A 19166-nucleotide genomic window follows, 5' to 3' on the forward strand; every position below is an offset into this window, starting at 1 on the left:
AGTTGCAGTTGTTGCTCCCTCTATCTGTTCAAACGTCTCGTCATTCATCCCTGATGGATGAGATACAAAGCCTTCTTGTCCTTCTTCTTCTGGTCACAATGCACTACTCGTTGTGCCTCAGTTGCATTGTCAACTAATGCAGACACTCCACTCTCAACGACATCCCATAACTCATGATAATCAAACAAAACTCTCATCTGCACACACCACCAATTTTAATTTTTTTCCATCAAGGATAGGGATTGATAATTGGGTAGAGTTCATGATAACAGAGTGACTCTTGATATCAGTTGTAGGAACTAATTGAAGGAAATAAGAGAAGACAAAAGATTGTAGAAACTGATTGAATGTAATTGCATAAGATTGCAAAACTCTGTTAAACTAATTCTTACATTTTAATTTACTTCAATAATATATATAATAAAATTACAATTACTGAAAGCTATAAAATAAAAATACTAATAACCTATAAACTGATCATTAATAAAATAATAACGATATAATAATTTAAAGATAATAAAATCAGAATTAATAATAATAATATAATTATAATTAATAACCAACCATTTTCAATCACAAATTCCAGTAAAGCCTGAAGGAGAGTTTTTTTTTTATGATTGTTTGTGGTTGAGGAGAAGGAAGTACGGGAAAGAGTGCTGACAGTTGATGTTAGAAAATGATCAATTTTCATTAAATAAAGAAAAAGTTGTTGTTTTCTTCCTTCGCTCTCAAATTTCGCAACTCTTTCTTGTTAATAAAATTAAAGTGACTTTTGTTTGACAGCTTTAAATGTGCTAAAGCATTCCCCCCCGCAATAAACGGATAAGAATAAAATAAAAAAATTGACTAAAAAATAAATGAAAAGTACTATGAATCTCATCCATTTTTAAACAAAAATATTGTTTAACTGTATTATATTCAGAGAATATTTCTAACTAATTTTCACCTAAACATATATTACTTTATAAATCCCATCTAAATTAAAAAAAAATTATTTGAAAAAATAAAATATATATTATTAATTTATTTAAAAGTTTATATACATATATTTTTTCTATTTAGATATAAAGTCTGAACATTGAAAATAATTAAAAACATTTTTGAAAAATTATTATGATTAAAGGAAATAAATAAAAATATAATTAAGAAATTAAAAAAAATTAAAAATTTAATTAATTACAAAAATATAATATTTAATTATTAAAAAATAATTGTCTAAAAGAACTATCTAATGTATAAGAAGTATTAAAATAAATAAATAAATAAAATATAAATGATAATAAGGAATTTTATTATTTTATTTTTCTGTAATATAATTTTTTTCAATTCAAAGAAATATATAGTAATAATAAAAATAAAGTAAAAGTAATTATTATTTTTTATTTAATGTGTTTAGATAAAAGAAAGTGGTTTGTATGCTTTATTATTATTTTTATATTTGTTTGTATATGTTTGAATGATGTGTATAGATTATTGTTAAGATAAATATGACATATCTTAACCGTCGTCATTATGTTATGTGGTTCTTAAAAGTGTTAAAGAATATGTTAGTTGAGAAGAAAGAATCATAAAATTTGTCACATTGAGTTAAAACCATGTTAATATATGAGTCTTTGTATTTGATAAGTCAAAGTTTGATACATTGTGGGATGAAAGGTGGGAATCGAGTGAGATTTAAAATGTTTCCAAGTAGGTGAATATTTGGATAGTTCAAAATAGCGCCCTGGACTATGATATTCATAGGGCAAATTTGGAATTGTCCGATACATGCTCAACATCGTCAATATTAGGTAGTCAATATTTTTTTTTTTTTATTAACAAATGGCCATAATTCTCAAGAAAAATAATTATTATTGTACCAATGTTTTTTATGAGAAATACTCAATTACCTAATCACTTCCCAAGTAACTTTTGATGTTCAAAGTAGATCATCAAAAGTGGAATATGGATCCATATGTGTGATAAAGTAAGATTAAGTCGTATGGTTATAACTCAAGTCATAGACCCCCATTATTATGGTTATAGGTCCAGTCATAAACCCCGTTATTTGTATTGTATGTTAAATTTATTAAGATTGATATTTAAGGTTTACAAAGACCTCACTCATTTTTGTGTTTTTCTTTTGATATGAACTTGTTATACGAGTATAAGCAAAACAAACCTGCTTAGTAAGAATTATTAAGAAATGTTTCAGGAGATCTCCTCTAGAATCTCATGAAGAATTTAAAGTATTTAAATATATAGATAGTTCTATTATGATGTAGAACTCTTATTATTGTGTGAAACCTATATGGTTTTATAATATACTATGAATAATTATAAAGATGAAAAATATTGGCATACATTTATATCTATGAGATTATGTTATGATTAATGTTTTCTTTAAAAAAAATATTATTGCAAAAAAATCTACTCCCAATTTATAATTAAATAATAATTATATATAATATAGTTTAGGTGTTATAAACATAAAAGTGGTGACATTTGTTATCATAAAGACGATGATGTTGTAAGTAGAGGTGAAAAAGTTGTAAGTAGAGGTGAAAAAGTGGATTGATCAAAATAAGTGGTTCCACTTGTTAACTTGTCATGACTTGTCCCACATAGCTCGCTAACATAGTGGGTCAATAACAAAACAAAATGGATTAATTTATTTACTTGTCAACTTTTAAAAAAATTAAATTAAAACTATAATGAAACTTTAAATTTTAGGTTTCTAATATGTAATTTGTTAAATTTAAGTTAAAAAAAATCAATTTAATTTTGATAAGTACAAACAAATATTAGTTTATAATTATATCTATACAACATTTTTTTCTTAAGACCTTTTTCATGTGTTGTTTATCGTTTCTTCTTCCTAGATTGTGATGGAAAAACGTTCTTTTTCTAATAGTGATTATTGTAATTTTTTCTTTGGATGAATGATGAAGAAGATTTGAGGAGTCAAATCATTAAAGAAACCCAAGAAGAGTTTCCATCGATTGAAATGGAGTTAGGAATTTGTGAAAGTGAGAGGTGAGACAAACTCATTAAAAAAGAATATATGCTAAGTCTTGGAGGAAACTAACCTATGGAACAAGTAGAATGGCAAAAAAATGAACAACATTTCATTACTAATTCCAAGTTAAACTTTATAAGAGAGGTACAACTCCTATTTATAGGAGACTTGTCCTAAAAACTCTCAAATGACGAGGTGACACGTGACGTCACATGTTCCATGTTCATGATCCTCTCAAATGAGAGGTTAACAAGTGTCTTCCTTTTATTTGAGATATTCCTCTCAAATGAGAGGTTGAAAATTATCACTTCTTAATAGGTGAAGATTCTCTCCATTAAGGAAGATTCATGTTTACGTACATGCTTCTCATGTCATACTCATGTTTCCCATGCCAAGTGGTGAGTCACTTTACAATCTGCACCCACTCTTTTACTATACTCACTCACTCTTCTATTAGCCTAAACACATAGCTCAATAAACAAGTGGTGAGTCCACTTAATTTTCTTTATTTATTTATTCGTATCAACATGATGGGAAAAAACATATTGGTTTTTATACTAAAAAAAATATTGAGAGATTAAAGAAAAAAAATATTATTTATATAATGACTAAATTACCTTTGTTATCATAAATTAATTTTAATTAAATAATAAATTATAATTCTATTATTACTTAATAGTTTTAATTTTATTATATTTATAAATATGATAAAACATTTATTATATAATCATAACATAACCTCTTGTATATATCAATATATGTCAATACAGGTTGACATTTGTTTATAGTATATTACAAAATCGTATAAGTCTTACAGAATAAAGGGGGAGTTTTACATCAATGTAGAGAGTTATCTTATATTTTCAATATTCTAAGCTTTTCATGAGTCCATCTTCTCCCAAAATCATTATGAACATTTTTTATTGAGCAAGTTTTGTATCTATTCATACAATAGATACCTATAACAAAAATAAAAAGAAGTGAGATCTTTATAAGTTTTCCATATTAATTTTAATAAACTTAACACAATGGAGATGAATAAAAATAATTAAGACAGTATAAATGGAGATAAATAAAATAAATAATAAGAGGGAAAAAAAACAAGTAGAAGATACAATTAGGTGTCAACAAGTGTTATTAGAGATATATAACTAAACAAAGTTCTTCCTTCTTATCCTTATATGTAATCCAAAGTGTTCCATAACATGTTATTTTTTTCAATTTGGTCAGAAGTACATGTTACTTTTCTCATTTCTGCCATTATCTTGACAGTAAAATCAAATGTTAGCAATAAATGTCATAACTGAAATCAATACTTTTTCTTAATTTTTTCCTCATGCAGGAACACAATGTCAAAACAAGATAGAAAAATATATAACACACAATATGTAAATTTACCTAGGAACAACAACTTTTCCATTATTTTGTTTAGGTTGAACATTTTGAAATTTATTCATAATGAATAAGTTTGACGCAAACGAAGTAGTTTATTGTTTTCCTTAATATTTTTTATGATTTAGAGTTCTACTTTATACTAGACGGTCTATGTTTGTTCACATTACACCATTTAATATGCTTCTTTAAATTAAGATCTATTCTGTTTTTTTATAGACCGTCTTGTGTGTACTGATATTAAAATAAGTTATAATTGATGTTATAAAGTAAATTTAAATTTATTTTAACCTTATAAAATTGATTATTAGATAACATTTTCACTTAGTTATCTTGCTGTTTCATTATTACGTTTATGTTAACCTTATAAAATACATTTATTATATTACATTTAAACTCACGCACTCACTTATGTTACTATTTCACTATATACGTAATTGAATCTACACTAACGCACTGACTTTTGTGAATCGTGCAGGATCGCGATTCATTCATTTCTTTATCACAGATAAAATACTTATTTAACTAATCCTAACATCTTATGAAATCATTGTGCATTCTATATGCCTTCCCTTTATTTTATTTTTCCTAAATACCCAAATTTCATGGCTTCAGACCATAGAAAAAATAATATTATATATAATCACCAAAAATACATTTGATCATAATAGATTGCATAAGAAGGGCTAGCAATTTCTTATTTTAAGAAGAGAATTTTCTTTTTCTTCTCTCACTAACTTCTTTCTAAAATCCTCACTTTTTTTTCACCACCTCTGTGTTAACCTTGTTCTATAATTTATTTAATGAAATTTAGCTCAAGCAAGCCAATCTAGTTCAGGCTAGGTCATTCAGTGTTGTTTTAGCTTGGACAAGCTAGATTAGTACTGCTTTAATTTGGATAATTTTAACATGAGCTAAATCTTCTAGTTTGAGCGATATGTTTTCTTTCAATTTCCCTTCTTTACTCTTTCTCGTGATCCAATTAAGTTTTTGTTTTCTTTCTTTTAATGCTTCATATTCATCTGAAATTTTTGAAGAGAAGTCATGTCTCCTGGCTAGTCTGGCAATGAAGTACACCTGTCATCGAATATATCCAAAGTTCGTAGGGAGGGGACACATTGTAAGTCATAGGGTAACGTGGAGCAATCCACGATTCAGACCCTCCAAATGGCAGTTAGTTGACTTATATTACTTGGTAGAGCCACCAGCTCTGAACAATGATTGATAATCAAAATCTTCAGACATGTCAAATGTCGCGCACCTTCAGATAATAGATAATTATTTTAATTGGTAAATTTCAACATTTTAAGAGCTCAAAACTTTCAACACATGTTATGAAAAAATACTCCAAATTTTAATATTTATAAATCTAAAACTATTTCTTCCAAATAAAAACTAGTTTTTACTTACTTTTTTTTATAATCACTCTTTAATACTCCCTTCACAAATTAATTTCCGAGAGAGTGGCGTGTGTTGGAGATGTTCATGGGCACCATTAAATCAATATCCTAATTTCCTTATACTTCTTAACCACAAAATGACTTTCTTATGATAAATTATTAATAAAATAAATTTTTAATGTATTTGGTAAATAAAAAAATTAGAATATGAAAGTTGATTGTGAATGACAACCTAACATTAGAGCCAATCAAACCCTTTAAGAGAAAAAGCAACATTTTTCTAAATCTTCATAGTTTTCTTATTTCTCAACGTGTACCTAAATATATTATATCTTCAAACTTTTATACGTCTTTTGCGAGTTTTAGTTTTATAATTTTTCTACTTTAATCAAATTATTCATATTTTATTATTTTAAATTATCACCATTTTTTTAAACTTTTTTTTAACTCATTTTAAAGTTTACAATACTTTATAAAATATGTTATAATATAAAAATGTTTTACAAGTTTCAAAAAGTTAATATTTTATTTAAAATTTAAGTTTTTTGTTTATCCTTGACCATATATTTAAAATTAAAAATAAATTAAATTTTGTATTTGATAATTAATCTTTCTAATATGTTATTTTTAAATATTAAACTCTAAACTCATAACAATAGCTATGTTATCTTTATGTTCGTTTTGGAGATTGATTAAAATAAGAATTATAATATATATTAAAGTGAGAGTGTAAATTTCATCTTATAAATTGATATATGATATTAAATTTTAATTTGATTTTTTAATATGATAAAGTATATTAAAAAATATATCTTATTAGATTTAATGAAACCATTATATGTAACACCCCATAATTTACATATAACTATTACAATAAAAGTTCTACCAGTTTCTATACAAACTTGGAGTTTTTCAAAACATTCCTAATACGTGATAAGGACATATAGAAATACAAATATTTACAACATAAGTTTCAAAATCAACGCCTTAAAACTCTTCTGATCCTCAGACATCATCTGCTCGTGTACAGTCATCGCAGTTCAAACACAACAAGAAAAGCAAGGGAAAGCAGTGAAAATAGAATTTTATAATATACGCAATTAAATCAAAAGAGAAAACCAAATTACATGATCAATTTCTCAAATTATACAATCTTCTTCAAATCCCAACATTAAAACAATCACATAGATCTCACATGGATCTACACATCTAAGATATTCAACAAACAACGTCTTCCGGAAGACCCGTATTAAGTAAGTCCTACCAGAGACTAACATCTGATCCAAAGATTACCAGCGAATCCAACATAAAGGATCAGGGTAAGTTCAATACAACCCAAGCCGTGCATCTCATATGTCACGGTGTGCATGAACTCCCCCATCAGCTTCTCACCACCTGATATCTTAGTCTATGTGACTTAGATCATCAGTGAAGCTCGGAGATCTCTGTTACCACATAGGCATCAATACTTAATACACAACAAACATCAGCCCATACATTATCCCAAATGTATGAATTCAATTCCATACCATTCCGTCAATACAATATCATTCCAAACACGATCCACAACATTCAAAAACGTAATTAAAATAAAAAAACAATACTTAAATATTAAACCATCAAAATATAATATTTTTACAAATTTAAATAACATATAAACAAACAACCCAATATATATAACACACAACATGCCTGCAAGAAAAATTGAATATTGGGACCACGTCCCTTTCGCATTCAGATCTTCTATCCTAGGGTGCTATTAAAAATTAAATTTAGCTTCCCTTACCTCAATTGCTTGCTTTCCAAGCAACTTTTAGAATTTTTATTCCCCACCGTTTGGATAAGCTTCAAGATTTACGGGTCTAATGCAAATTATCCAAACAGAACAAAATTTCAGTATATAATAGAATAAGTTGAGAGGATTAAACTTCTCAACTGACCCCACCAAGATTGATAATTAAATCCTAGGGAAAACAGAGAACAAAGAATATTTAGAGTAAAAATGAACTTATTCTGTTTGAAAATCTGATCGGGTAGAAATGTTCCTTAACTCCTCTGCTACAGCGTGGTATGATCAGATTGTAAAATAGATGAAGATTGAGAGAGAAATTAAGAGAGAGGGAGAGAAAAGAATTGGAGAGAGAGAGAAAGAAGAAAAAAAAATGGTACTGTGGTGTGAAGAAGAATGTGAGGCACCACGCTGTTTCTGTTTCTTTAAAAAGTGTCGTTACATTATATCACTTATTATTAAATTTCTATCCCATCACTTGTAAAAAACTTATTCTCATGTTCAACTTGATCGATCCTTAATATAAGAGATTCGTTGAAGATTTACGTTAACTAAAGATAAAATATATTAGATCATGTTATAAGTATTAAGTAACATATTATTTATAAAAAAAAATATCATATTATAATTATCATGCAACATAATTCTAAAAGTAGTAAGCATCATGTTAAAAAAAATTAATATCTTAAAATTCATATCAATAAATAAATATTTTGTCTCCTTTACAAAATAGATGTTATATATAAATCTTAATATACTGCCTAATTCAATCACAATTAATTTTAATAATCACTTTTCAGATTTTTTTTCTCAAAATTTCAAAGGTATGTTTTTATCAATTAGTTTTTAGTTCAGGCTATAAAAGTAATAATCACTTTTCAGATCTTTTCTCAAAATTTAAAGGTATGTTTGTATCAGTTACTTTCTAGTTGAGGCTTTAAAAGTAGAAGAAATCATAATAAATGTATTTCTAATAATTTACTATCTGGAGATGGTTTTAACCAATAACCAATTTTAAATATAGTGATTGCAGGTATATTTTATTTTGAAGTTTACCAGAGTAGAATGAAAAGTATATAAATGTATTAAAAAATAGATTAACATCTTCAAAAAGATTCTATCACCTTAATGATGGAATCTCTTCTTGTTCTTGTTGTAACTCAAGAATAAGTTGTCAACAAGGAAACCCATAACCCATTAATAAATTAATCTTTGAAACAATGCAACATTCTATCATTTTCTTTTATCTTCTAAATATGTCAATGAAAGTTACAAATATGTAGAACCTTAATTTATTCATTTAGAGAGAGAAACGCCACTTCAATATGAAGCAATAAATTGTCTTATTAAAAAAATACAATCTTGAACTAGGTTCTAACGTCTAAATAATATAATGTATATATAAACGTTCTATAAAAAAAAAATTAATATAGATTTTAGTGAACCAAATTTTTTAGACAACTTATAACTTAAAAAGATGTTAACAAATAATAACAATCAAAATAAAATTAATTTTTCATAAAAATAAATATAAAATATAATTAAATATAAAATTATATTTATTATTGGTCTTGTGGAGGATTGCACTCACATAACTAATTAAAGATAATAAAAAAATTAAGTAAGAAGATACTTTATCAAAGATCACTAAGAACAAAAATATTTATAAAAGAATAAATGTAAAATGTGATAATTTATTAGTAAATAAAAAAGCTAATTAATTTTTTTACTTATAAAATGAATAATAATAATGACATAGTGATTATTGAATTTACATAGCAATTATAAAGAAAAAGCAATAAAAAAATATATATTATGAAGAAAAAAATTCAACAGAGATTATTTGGTGAAGATGAATATAATCCGGTCAATGAATTTAATTAACAAAGATTTATTTTAAAATCTTAATAAAATAACGAAGTTTTGTTAACTTGATTAAATTTTAAAGGATTATTTTAAAATCTAAATAAAATAAAAGACTTTCTTAACAAATTTATTTTTAAATAAATAAATATTTTTTAAAAATTTGGCTGCCGTTAACGTTAAGCCCGAACCTAAACCCGGTGCGGTAAACTCCGAGCACGCGCATCATTGCCACTGGAATAGTCGCCGGTAAGTGGAGGAACAAAAAAGCCCAAAACTATTCAAAATCTCTCTTCCTTTTTCTCTGGCGTTGTTCACACTATCGATTCTTCCAATGCACTATCGGCGCCATTTGCTTTCGTCTGTCGCCTCAGAATTGCTCGTGGATAAAGGAGAATCATCATTCAGCAAATTCTTGTCGATTGGCCAATCGTTTTTGCTGGCTCGGGGCACGTTTTGAATTTATCTTGATTTTGCATAATAATTAGTTTTTCTACATTTCTTTTACGGAATTAAATGTTCTGCTTATTAGCTTTGGTCAGTTGCGGTTTTGTCACGAAAACAGAGGAGTCTCTGATTTCGAGAATACCGTTTAGTTTAGATGTCGTTATTTCCATGCAACAGGTTTGGTTGAATCGAACGTGAATTGCATTGTTTTTATTAATATTGGTGATTTGTGATGCCTTATACGTTGAGGTTTTCATTTGATTTCCCTTTTCTGCTTGTATTGTTCCAGCATTGTCTTCTTCGGCTGACCGAGATTACTGCCGAGTTCTTGGTGTTCCTGAATATGCCAGTCAGGACGAGATAAAGAAGGCATTTCTCTTGTTGCGTGAGTATATTCTTGTTTTGTATGGCTTAGACAAATATTGATTGATGAAATCTATGCATGTTAAGCTAGGTAGAGCGAAGGTGATTGATGAAGTCTATTGGAAGATTGACATGTTTTTGTTGGACAATGAGGATGATTCAATTTCATTTAGAATACTTTTTGTTGGAGAGATGAAATTTCATTTCAATTGCTTTGTACTTGGTAACAACAATGTCAAATTACTCTATTCTCAGTTCAGAGGAATATTTTATTTCGATTACTTTGTACTTGTTAGGAGTGACAACAATGGCAGATTAGATGATCTATTCTCAGTCACGACAATAATTTAATGTTACCAAACTGGGTTTAGCTATAAAGATAGGGAAATCTTACAGTTACTAACCAGGTTTAACCGTTCATATGCTTGTTTCTAACCTATAAAAAACATGTATAGAGAAATATTTTATTGTTTGAGAACTCATGAAGGCAAGACGGGGGACTTTCTTATAAGGATAGGTTTCCATTAAGATTCATCATTGAGTTCATGTTTAATTTGGTCCTCGATGTGCGTACCAGAGACATAAAATCTATTCTTAAATAATGTTTTCTGTGGGCATTATAGTTTTGATGGAGGAAGCAAGGTAGATGTTAACTATAAATTTGGGTTTTGGAGACTGGCATCAAAACCAAAGGTTTTTCCTTGAGTAGGAGTGGTACACAATATATGCAGATTTTTAGCAAAAAAAACAATAGGAAAATTGCATTGTAAGAAATTATTAAAAGGGATCTCATGCTGAATAATGTTCCTAAGAATTTGGATTTCAACCTGAGCCTAATTATATTGTGTTAGCCATGTAGATGATCTCTTGTGAAATAAAGCTAATTTTGCCGAGAACTACATTTTCTCCAGTTTTTACTTAATTTTTATCTAATTTAGGAGAGGAAAAATTCCATACCTAGCAGTGGCACTCAAGGTTAGATCAGACTTATCAGTCTTCTATAGGTGCAGCTAAAATGATATTTATGACATATAACATTATAATAAATTGTGATCCACAGTGAGACTGATCAAACCATTTCCTTTCCTGCCTACAATCATGTTAAGAGTAATTATTAATGGTCTAAGTCATTCATTGTTCTACCAAAGTCATTGAGAAAATACAGATTCTTCTTATGTAAACAACACACTAGCTCTTAGTTATTAGTAGAACACTAAGCAACCACAAAGTCATTGAGAAAATACAGATTCTTCTTATGTAAACAACACACTAGCTCTTAGTTATTAGTAGAACACTAAGCAACCAATTAGGAACGTACGCCAATAACAAATAAATCCAGCTTAGTATGTAAATTTTAAACACAATGAAGATCTAATAACTTCTCTGCACTAAACCAAACAGTACAAGGTAGGATTCCTGTCAATTCCAAGATACATACAAGTCCGTTGAGATAACATCACTAGGATCAATCACTGCATCCGATGTATTGTCCGTTCTAAAACTCGGAGTTCCGTCACGGTTTTGAAAGGCGTTTCGGTTTTTTCCTTACATCACAATCTGCAAATGCATGTATCTGATGGTTTGAATATAGTACATTGTATTAGAGAAACGAATATATGGTACTAAACAATTAATTCAATAAAAAAGTGACAAACTTTGAACTTTCCATTTGGCATTACATAAGTGTATGAACCCTCTAAGTAATTCAACCTCAAAAATCAAATATATCAAACATATATAAGAGAAGCAGCAAGGTAGCCAAAAAGTATTTGTTTACTGTATGATGTATCAATAATTTTTGAAAATTTCATGGCAATTAACATGTACTTGACATTCGCCATTACACTAGGAACATAGTCCAAAAAAGATATCACAAACACTCTCACCATTCCCTTGGCAAAGCATGGTGTAGGCATGCATTGATAGGAAACAGTTATAATATTCTTTTATTTATTTTGTTGGAAAAAGTACTACTCATTGTATGTTAGTTTTTCTTGGTACTTTTAGTCTTATAGCCCCAGCATAACTTTCAAACATGTATAGTTGTATAATATTTTAATTTCAAACGTGTATAGTTGTATAATATTTTAATTTTACTTTTTAAAGGTTTATTTGGCAATGGAAGCTGGTTACACAGAGAAAGTCAATGAACCATGTCATCGGTACTCCCTAGAGAGGTTTCTGGACATCGAAGGTAAGTATATAATGAACATGCAAATACCAGCACACATTCTTTGACTAAGAATAATCAACCTGTCTCAAATGCTATAGAAAAACTAAGATAAGCTGTTCACCTATTAAATGGCTATAGTGGGACCACCAATTGAAGAAGCAATGTTGTTATAGTTCTTGTTTCTTCTCTCAGGGTAGATCCTTTTAAGGCATGCTTTATTATGACAATGAAAACATTTAAACTTGCTTTGAGATTGATTTATGGATTTAGATCTATGCTTGTTTAGTTTGGAACTTCTTTTCTCTGATCTGCCCCACATAATATTCAAATATTCTGCATTATTATTAGTTTTCATCTCTTCTGCATTTTGAGATTTCTTTATTTGAATTGAGCACTGCACAGGAAAAGTGATTGTTTGATCTCTTCCAAATGAAATAACATCCCAGATGTGTTCATATGAATTTGGTAGAGCATTAAAAAGAATACAAGCCTTATCTTCATTCTATAGTTTCATTTCAAGATTAGGCGCTGACAAAGGACAGTGGCTGAAGAAATACATAAGTGCATCTTTACTTGGTTTTATAACAACAAATTACCAACCAAAACCATTTATTAAATTGCAAATATCTTCTGCTACTTGTAGCACCGGGACCATACAAAACTTAGTAACTAACCATTTCTTATCGATATGCTCTGTTTCTCAAATGATATCTTGCAGCCTAGTAGATATATCCTTGTAGAATTGCAAACACAAACAATTGAGTCCAAATTTTAAGCCTACACAGTTATTTTGAATCAAATTAATGAGTGTCCACACTAGTGTTAGTAAGCAATTTTTTCAAAATCAATTTTTATACATCTTAAATAAACAATTCAAAATAAAATTGTGTACATGTTTAAGCAAACAAGCACAGATATCTCTTACCACTTACACTTTCAAAACAATTCAGTAAACAATATTTTATCCTAAACAAATTCAAAACCAAATTTTATACCAATTTGAGGGCACATCGAACACTATATAGCAGATAATAATTTGAAATCACTTTGGAAAGTACCATCACTGACTACATGCAGAACAAAAGCAAAGAAAAAGAATGATGCATACCTGAGGATTGATTTTCTTAGAATCACTGTTAAGCTTATTCATAGCATTCTGCATGTAATCCAGAATAGCCACAGCAAAGACTTTAGCAAAATCCTGAGGTGAGGAGAAAAAAAGATTAGAAATGATTTTATATCAGCCATTATATCACCTAGAAATTGCATATAAAAAAACTGATTTCCTTTTACTACTTTGTCTGGACAAAAACATTACCGACTAAGTTGAATCATAAGATACATTGTATGAAATGAGAAGACATCAAACATAAAAGTGGGGAATACTAAAACCTTGTTTTATTATTCAATATATACACTGTGCAAAAGGATACCCAATTTTTGAAGGACAGAATGACACATTAGGGAGAGAAGTAAACAAAACACTCTTGAATTTACCACAAAATGTCGTTTCGGAAAACAGTTCTATTTCTGGAATGTGCTTTATGTATTGCCAATCCTCTCCCGTTTCCCTCTTGCACCGCTTCTTCAGATAAGGACATTCGTATAAAGTTAAAGAAGATAAGTTGGTGAGGCGTTGAATGCTACTCGGTACTGACCTCAACTCTCCACAGTACGAAATGTATAAGTTTTGAAGAGAAGTCATGTCTCCCAGCCAGTCCGGCAATGAAGTAGACATGCAACCGCTTATTTCCAAAGTTCGTAGGGAGGGGACACGTTGTAAGCCATTTGGTAATGTATAACAACGGTCGATTGTGACAGTCCGAAGGGCAGTTAGTTGGCTCATATTGGTTGGTAGAGTCACCATCTCTAGACAAAACCTGATAATCAAAATCTCCAGACATGTCAAATGTCGCACACCTTCAGATAATGATTTAAAGTTATCACAGAATAAAATACTTAAACTTCGAAGAGATGTAAGGCCTTCCAACACATGTTCTGGGAAATACTCCACATCATCACAAGAAAAAATTATTAGTTCCTGTAGTGAACCCAACCCGCTAGGTTGGTCGGGTAATACCACTTGTCCTTCAATCATTTCAATATCCAAGGTCTTTAGACAAGGCATATTCTTCACAACCCCTTCCATGAAGGAAGCCGCTTTGCAAATAGATACCTTCCCAACAGAAGGAAGACGTGGAAATTTAAGGTTGGACATGCCAACAATTGTTAATTCGGAAAGACAAGGGAGCATCTCTACTCCTTCTTCCTTCAACATCCTCTCCAAACTTGGTAAATTCTCCACCCTCAATTCCTCCAACGATGGAAAGGCCTTCTCCTCCACACCATCATACGACTCACCATCTATCCACTTCACATTTTTCATTCCACCCACTTCTAGCCTTTTCAACTGTGGTAGTTTACCAAGTGGAGGAAGCTCCTCACAGTTGTTACAGTCCAAGAGTATAACTTCCACCAAGTCTCTCAAAACTGCACCATTTCTTATCCAACTCGATAACTGTCTCCCCTTATATCCTTTCATCCCAAAACTTTTCAGACTTGAGGGAGGTTCCAGGGCTTCCAGTATTCTCTCAATGTTAACATTACTACCTTCTGAATTAGCACTACCACCCCATGACAAGTGTAGGATATTCAAGTCCTTCTTACCAATCAAATTTGCTTGTTTAGCATCACATTCATTGGGGACGTTCTCAAGGCCTTGGATTCTCAGTGTGCCTCCCAGCTTTAAGCTATGCAACTCTGATAACCCACACCCTGCCTTTGAACCCACAACGAAAGTGCTCAGTGTTCTTAGATGCCTTAACTTGCCAATATTCGGAGGCATCTCTGATATTGACTCACAATTATTAATCACAATATGTCTTAGATCTTGCAATTGCGTCAATTCTTTGGGCAGCCTAAGTTGATTGAGCTGTTGCAGTTTCAATATTTGCAATTTTGGCAACTGACAAATTATGTTACGTAAGCCTTCTCCCGAACCCCTATTCCAACTCAAGTATCTCAAATGTGATAAATCTGTGACTGGGAACAACCAATAAGAAGTTGTGCATAATGCTTGGAGACAATGGGTTGATGGCACCAGGCCAATATTACCAAAATCCAGAAAAGTCCGCAGGGATTCAACTTTCTTGAAAGCAGCCATATTGACAGAGGCATCATAATTTAACATGTGCAAATGGTGAACTCTAGTTGGCAACTGAGTCAACCTTCCTTTCTCAATAATCACACATTCTTCACCCATAATAGACTGGGCAAGATCATGAAATAGATCATGCATCTTGCAACTTGTAATCATACCAAGCTTATCAGATTTTGCTTCTTGAAAAAATTATCTACGGTATAATTTTTTCCACACTTTATTTCCAACATCCTCCACTTCTAAGTTTCCTTCAGATTTAATAAATCCATTAGCCATCCAGAGATGAATTAGTTCTTCCTTGACTATTTCAAAATCTTTGGGGAAAATTGCACAAAAAGAAAAGCATCTCCTCAGAGACAACTCCAAATTAGAATAGCTCAGTTTCAAAGCACGCATGATAGAATTTTCCTCACATGTCATAGAACTACTTTCCTCTCGTATATTCCAAATCTCACTTTCTTTTACATTTTCCCACTGGCTTACCTCACTTATCACGCAAAAGACTTCCCAGTGTTTTGATTGCAAGTGGCGAACCAACGCATCTTCTCACTATCACTCTGCCAATTGCCACAAGCTCTTCTATTTCTTCTCTGTTTTGTCCAAACGCATGGTGTTTGAACAATGACCAACTGTCGTCTCCTGACAATTCTGTCAAATGGTAAGCAGGATGCGTCTCCATGGTGGAAGCAACTTCCTGCAGTCGAGTAGTGACCAAAATGGTAGCTCCTTTTGCTGCCCTTGCACACTGCAACTTCCCCTTCAACTGCTTCCATTTCTCTTGGTCTTCATTCCACACATCATCAAGAACAAGTAAATACCTCTTGTTTTGCAACACTTCTTCAACCTTTTTCCGCACTGCTTCTAACGTATTGAGATTGGGATTTTGTCCAGTGCAACATTCTATGATGGATTGTAGTATTGTCTTGGAGTTGAAATCATCAGAAACACAGACCCAAATTGTCAAGTCAAAGTGTTTGCATACCCTGTGATCATTGAAGACCTGCTTGGCAAGTGTTGTTTTGCCGAGTCCACCCATACCAACTATGGGATAGACGGAGAGGTCTTCACTGTTACTCGCATCTTCCACAAGAAACTTAACAATTTGCTCTCGATCCTGATCTCTGCCATAGAGTGTAGGTTCTGTAATGTCAGAGCTAGTTTGGCGCCAATCATCATCCAGTGTTTGCACCTCGGTGACCCCAAGTTCTAAATTAAAGCTGCTCTTTTCTTGATGAATGTCATGAAATCTTTGGGTGATGTCTTTCATCCTCTTGCCAATATTGAAACGAAAGAGAATGTCCTTAGGATGGAGAGGGGATAGGCATGAAGTATGTCGATCATGAGAGTGCATCTTTGTGGAGTGAATTGAACATTCATCCAAGATATCATCCAGCACATATGCTGCATCTGTGAGTTTCTGCAGCCAAATCTTGAGGACCTCGCTTGTTATTTGCTTTTTCTCAGCATCTCTGAGGACAGCACGGATTGCAGTGAGATTGCTGGAAAGCTTCTGAGTCTGCTGGTCAACACCCCAATAAGTTGCAAGTTGGTTTTGAACAAAAGATCCCAAATTTTCAATGACGATTCCCAGTAAAACCTCGGCCATAGGAAGAAAGGAGAGTGGAATAAAGGAAAGGTTGGAGAAGAGAGGTAGATAAGAGTGATGAAGAATTTCTTTAGAAATGTTTGTTGCACTGATTTGAAACTCATTTAATTTTCTGTGATTAAGTGGTGTTGGATATGCAAAATAATTGAGAAGACAGAGTGGTGGGAAATAAATAAACTGACTTTTGTTTGACAGCTTCAAATGTAATAATTGTCATGCTACAGTGTTCACCGACAAATTTAGGATTAATTTTGTAGTTGATTATATATATATATATAATTATTTATTTATTTGTTATACCCGATTATAATCATAATTAAGTTTTGTTTGATCAATTTATTGAAAAGAGATTTTAATTAATTGATTTCGAAAATTTCGAATTTCTTACCTTATAAAACCCATCGAAACTGTACAAATTATTTGAAACACAATAACATATATTAATAATTTATTTTAAATTTTATATGAACATACTTTTTTATTAGGTATTAGTATAATAATTAGATAGACTTTTGAGCGATAATATTTTATACATGCAATGCATGTTATTATTAACTGTCATTAACATATTTAAACATCAAATTCAACATGATTTTTACAAGTGATTGTGAATTAGAACCTAACATTAGAGCCAATCAACCAATTAAATAGCCAGTGGCCACTATCCTCACCAAACCCTTTCAGAGAAAAAACAACATTTTTCTAAATCTTCATATTTTCATTATTTCTCAAGGTGTACCAAAAAATACTATATCTTAAAACTTTTACACGTCTTTTGTGACTTTTTGTTTTACAAGTTTTCTACTTTACACAAATTATTCATATTTTATTATTTTAAATTATCACCATATTTTTCTTAACTTTTTTGTATTTTAACTCATTTTAAAGTTTACAATACTTTATAAAATATGTTATAATATAAAAATGTTTTATGACTTTATCCCTGATTATATGTTTAAAATTAAAGAATTAATTAAATTTTGTATTTGATAATTAATCTTTCTAATATGTTATTTTTAAATATTAAACTCTACAAGCGTAACAATATCTTTATGTACGTTGAAGATTCAATATTAACTAAAAATAAGATTAAATTACAATTTTAATATATATATAATATATATATATATATTATTTTACAAATATAAAGAATTATGTTAAAGATTTTACGTTAACATTAAAAATTATGATTTTAATCACACAAATGTAAACATTAAAAATAAATTAAATAATAGATAGAAGATAAAACAGCTTATACATTCAATTCCAAAATAGTCACACATATGGTGACTTATATATACAAATAAAAACCACCATAGCTATTTATCAAGTTGTATATTACTTTTACAAAGAAGAGATAAAAGAGCATAAAAATATTTATTTCTTAACCTATAATGAAAATGAAAATAAGTTTTCCTCAAAAACATCCGTCAATAAAAAAATCTGAACTGTGAATAAATTATTTTTTAAATTAAGTTATATATAAATTAATTAATTTGTGCAACTATTTATTTTGTTTCCTATTTTCTTCTAGTAACATATATTTATCGAAAAAATAATTCAAACACATGGTAGTTCTTAAAGATTTTTGCAATAAATTAATATCATATAATGTTTTTGCTGAACTCTTTGAATAGTCCTTTTGACTCTATTGAAGTATTTTTTTCCATATAAATCTTATTCATTTACTAACTTTTAAAAGATCATAAAATTTTCTTTAGTTTATAAGTTTTAATCTGTTTCCAACTTCATTTACTTGTTACTTATATATATTAATTATACATTCACGTTCCAAGTTTGCTTTCTTTTCCTTTTAGTTTTCCTTTGTGACTTTTAACTTTTATTTTCATCAATCATTTTTAATTTTAGCACTTTTTATATTTTTTTTATTATACTTTTTTTCTATTTTTATAAAGTACAACGTTTTAATTTCCTTAAAAATTTGTTGTCATCACAAAATTATTGTGCATTTCTT

At 29.8% G+C, this 19166-nt stretch overlaps 1 protein-coding gene and 1 long non-coding RNA gene across 2 annotated transcripts; one reads left to right on the plus strand and one right to left on the minus strand.

The window, feature by feature from the left end:
- The first annotated feature begins 9746 nt into the window (after positions 1–9746).
- Positions 9747–12709, plus strand: LOC137811173 (uncharacterized). The gene is made up of 3 exons (XR_016518583.1): positions 9747–9891; positions 10179–10274; positions 12359–12709. It is a non-coding gene; the product is annotated as an uncharacterized LOC137811173 (long non-coding RNA).
- Positions 11689–17320, minus strand: LOC137811171 (putative disease resistance protein RGA4). The gene is given in 4 exon segments (XM_068612797.2): positions 11689–11825; positions 13534–13626; positions 13923–16072; positions 16074–17320. Coding segments are annotated over 3 exon segments (3279 nt in total). The 5' UTR covers positions 17192–17320; the 3' UTR covers positions 11689–11825; positions 13534–13615.
- Positions 17321–19166: the final 1846 nt, after the last annotated feature.

Source organism: Phaseolus vulgaris, chromosome 2, assembly GCF_051622355.1.
Source record: "Phaseolus vulgaris cultivar YP4 chromosome 2, ASM5162235v1, whole genome shotgun sequence".
Classification (NCBI taxonomy): domain Eukaryota; kingdom Viridiplantae; phylum Streptophyta; class Magnoliopsida; order Fabales; family Fabaceae; genus Phaseolus; species Phaseolus vulgaris.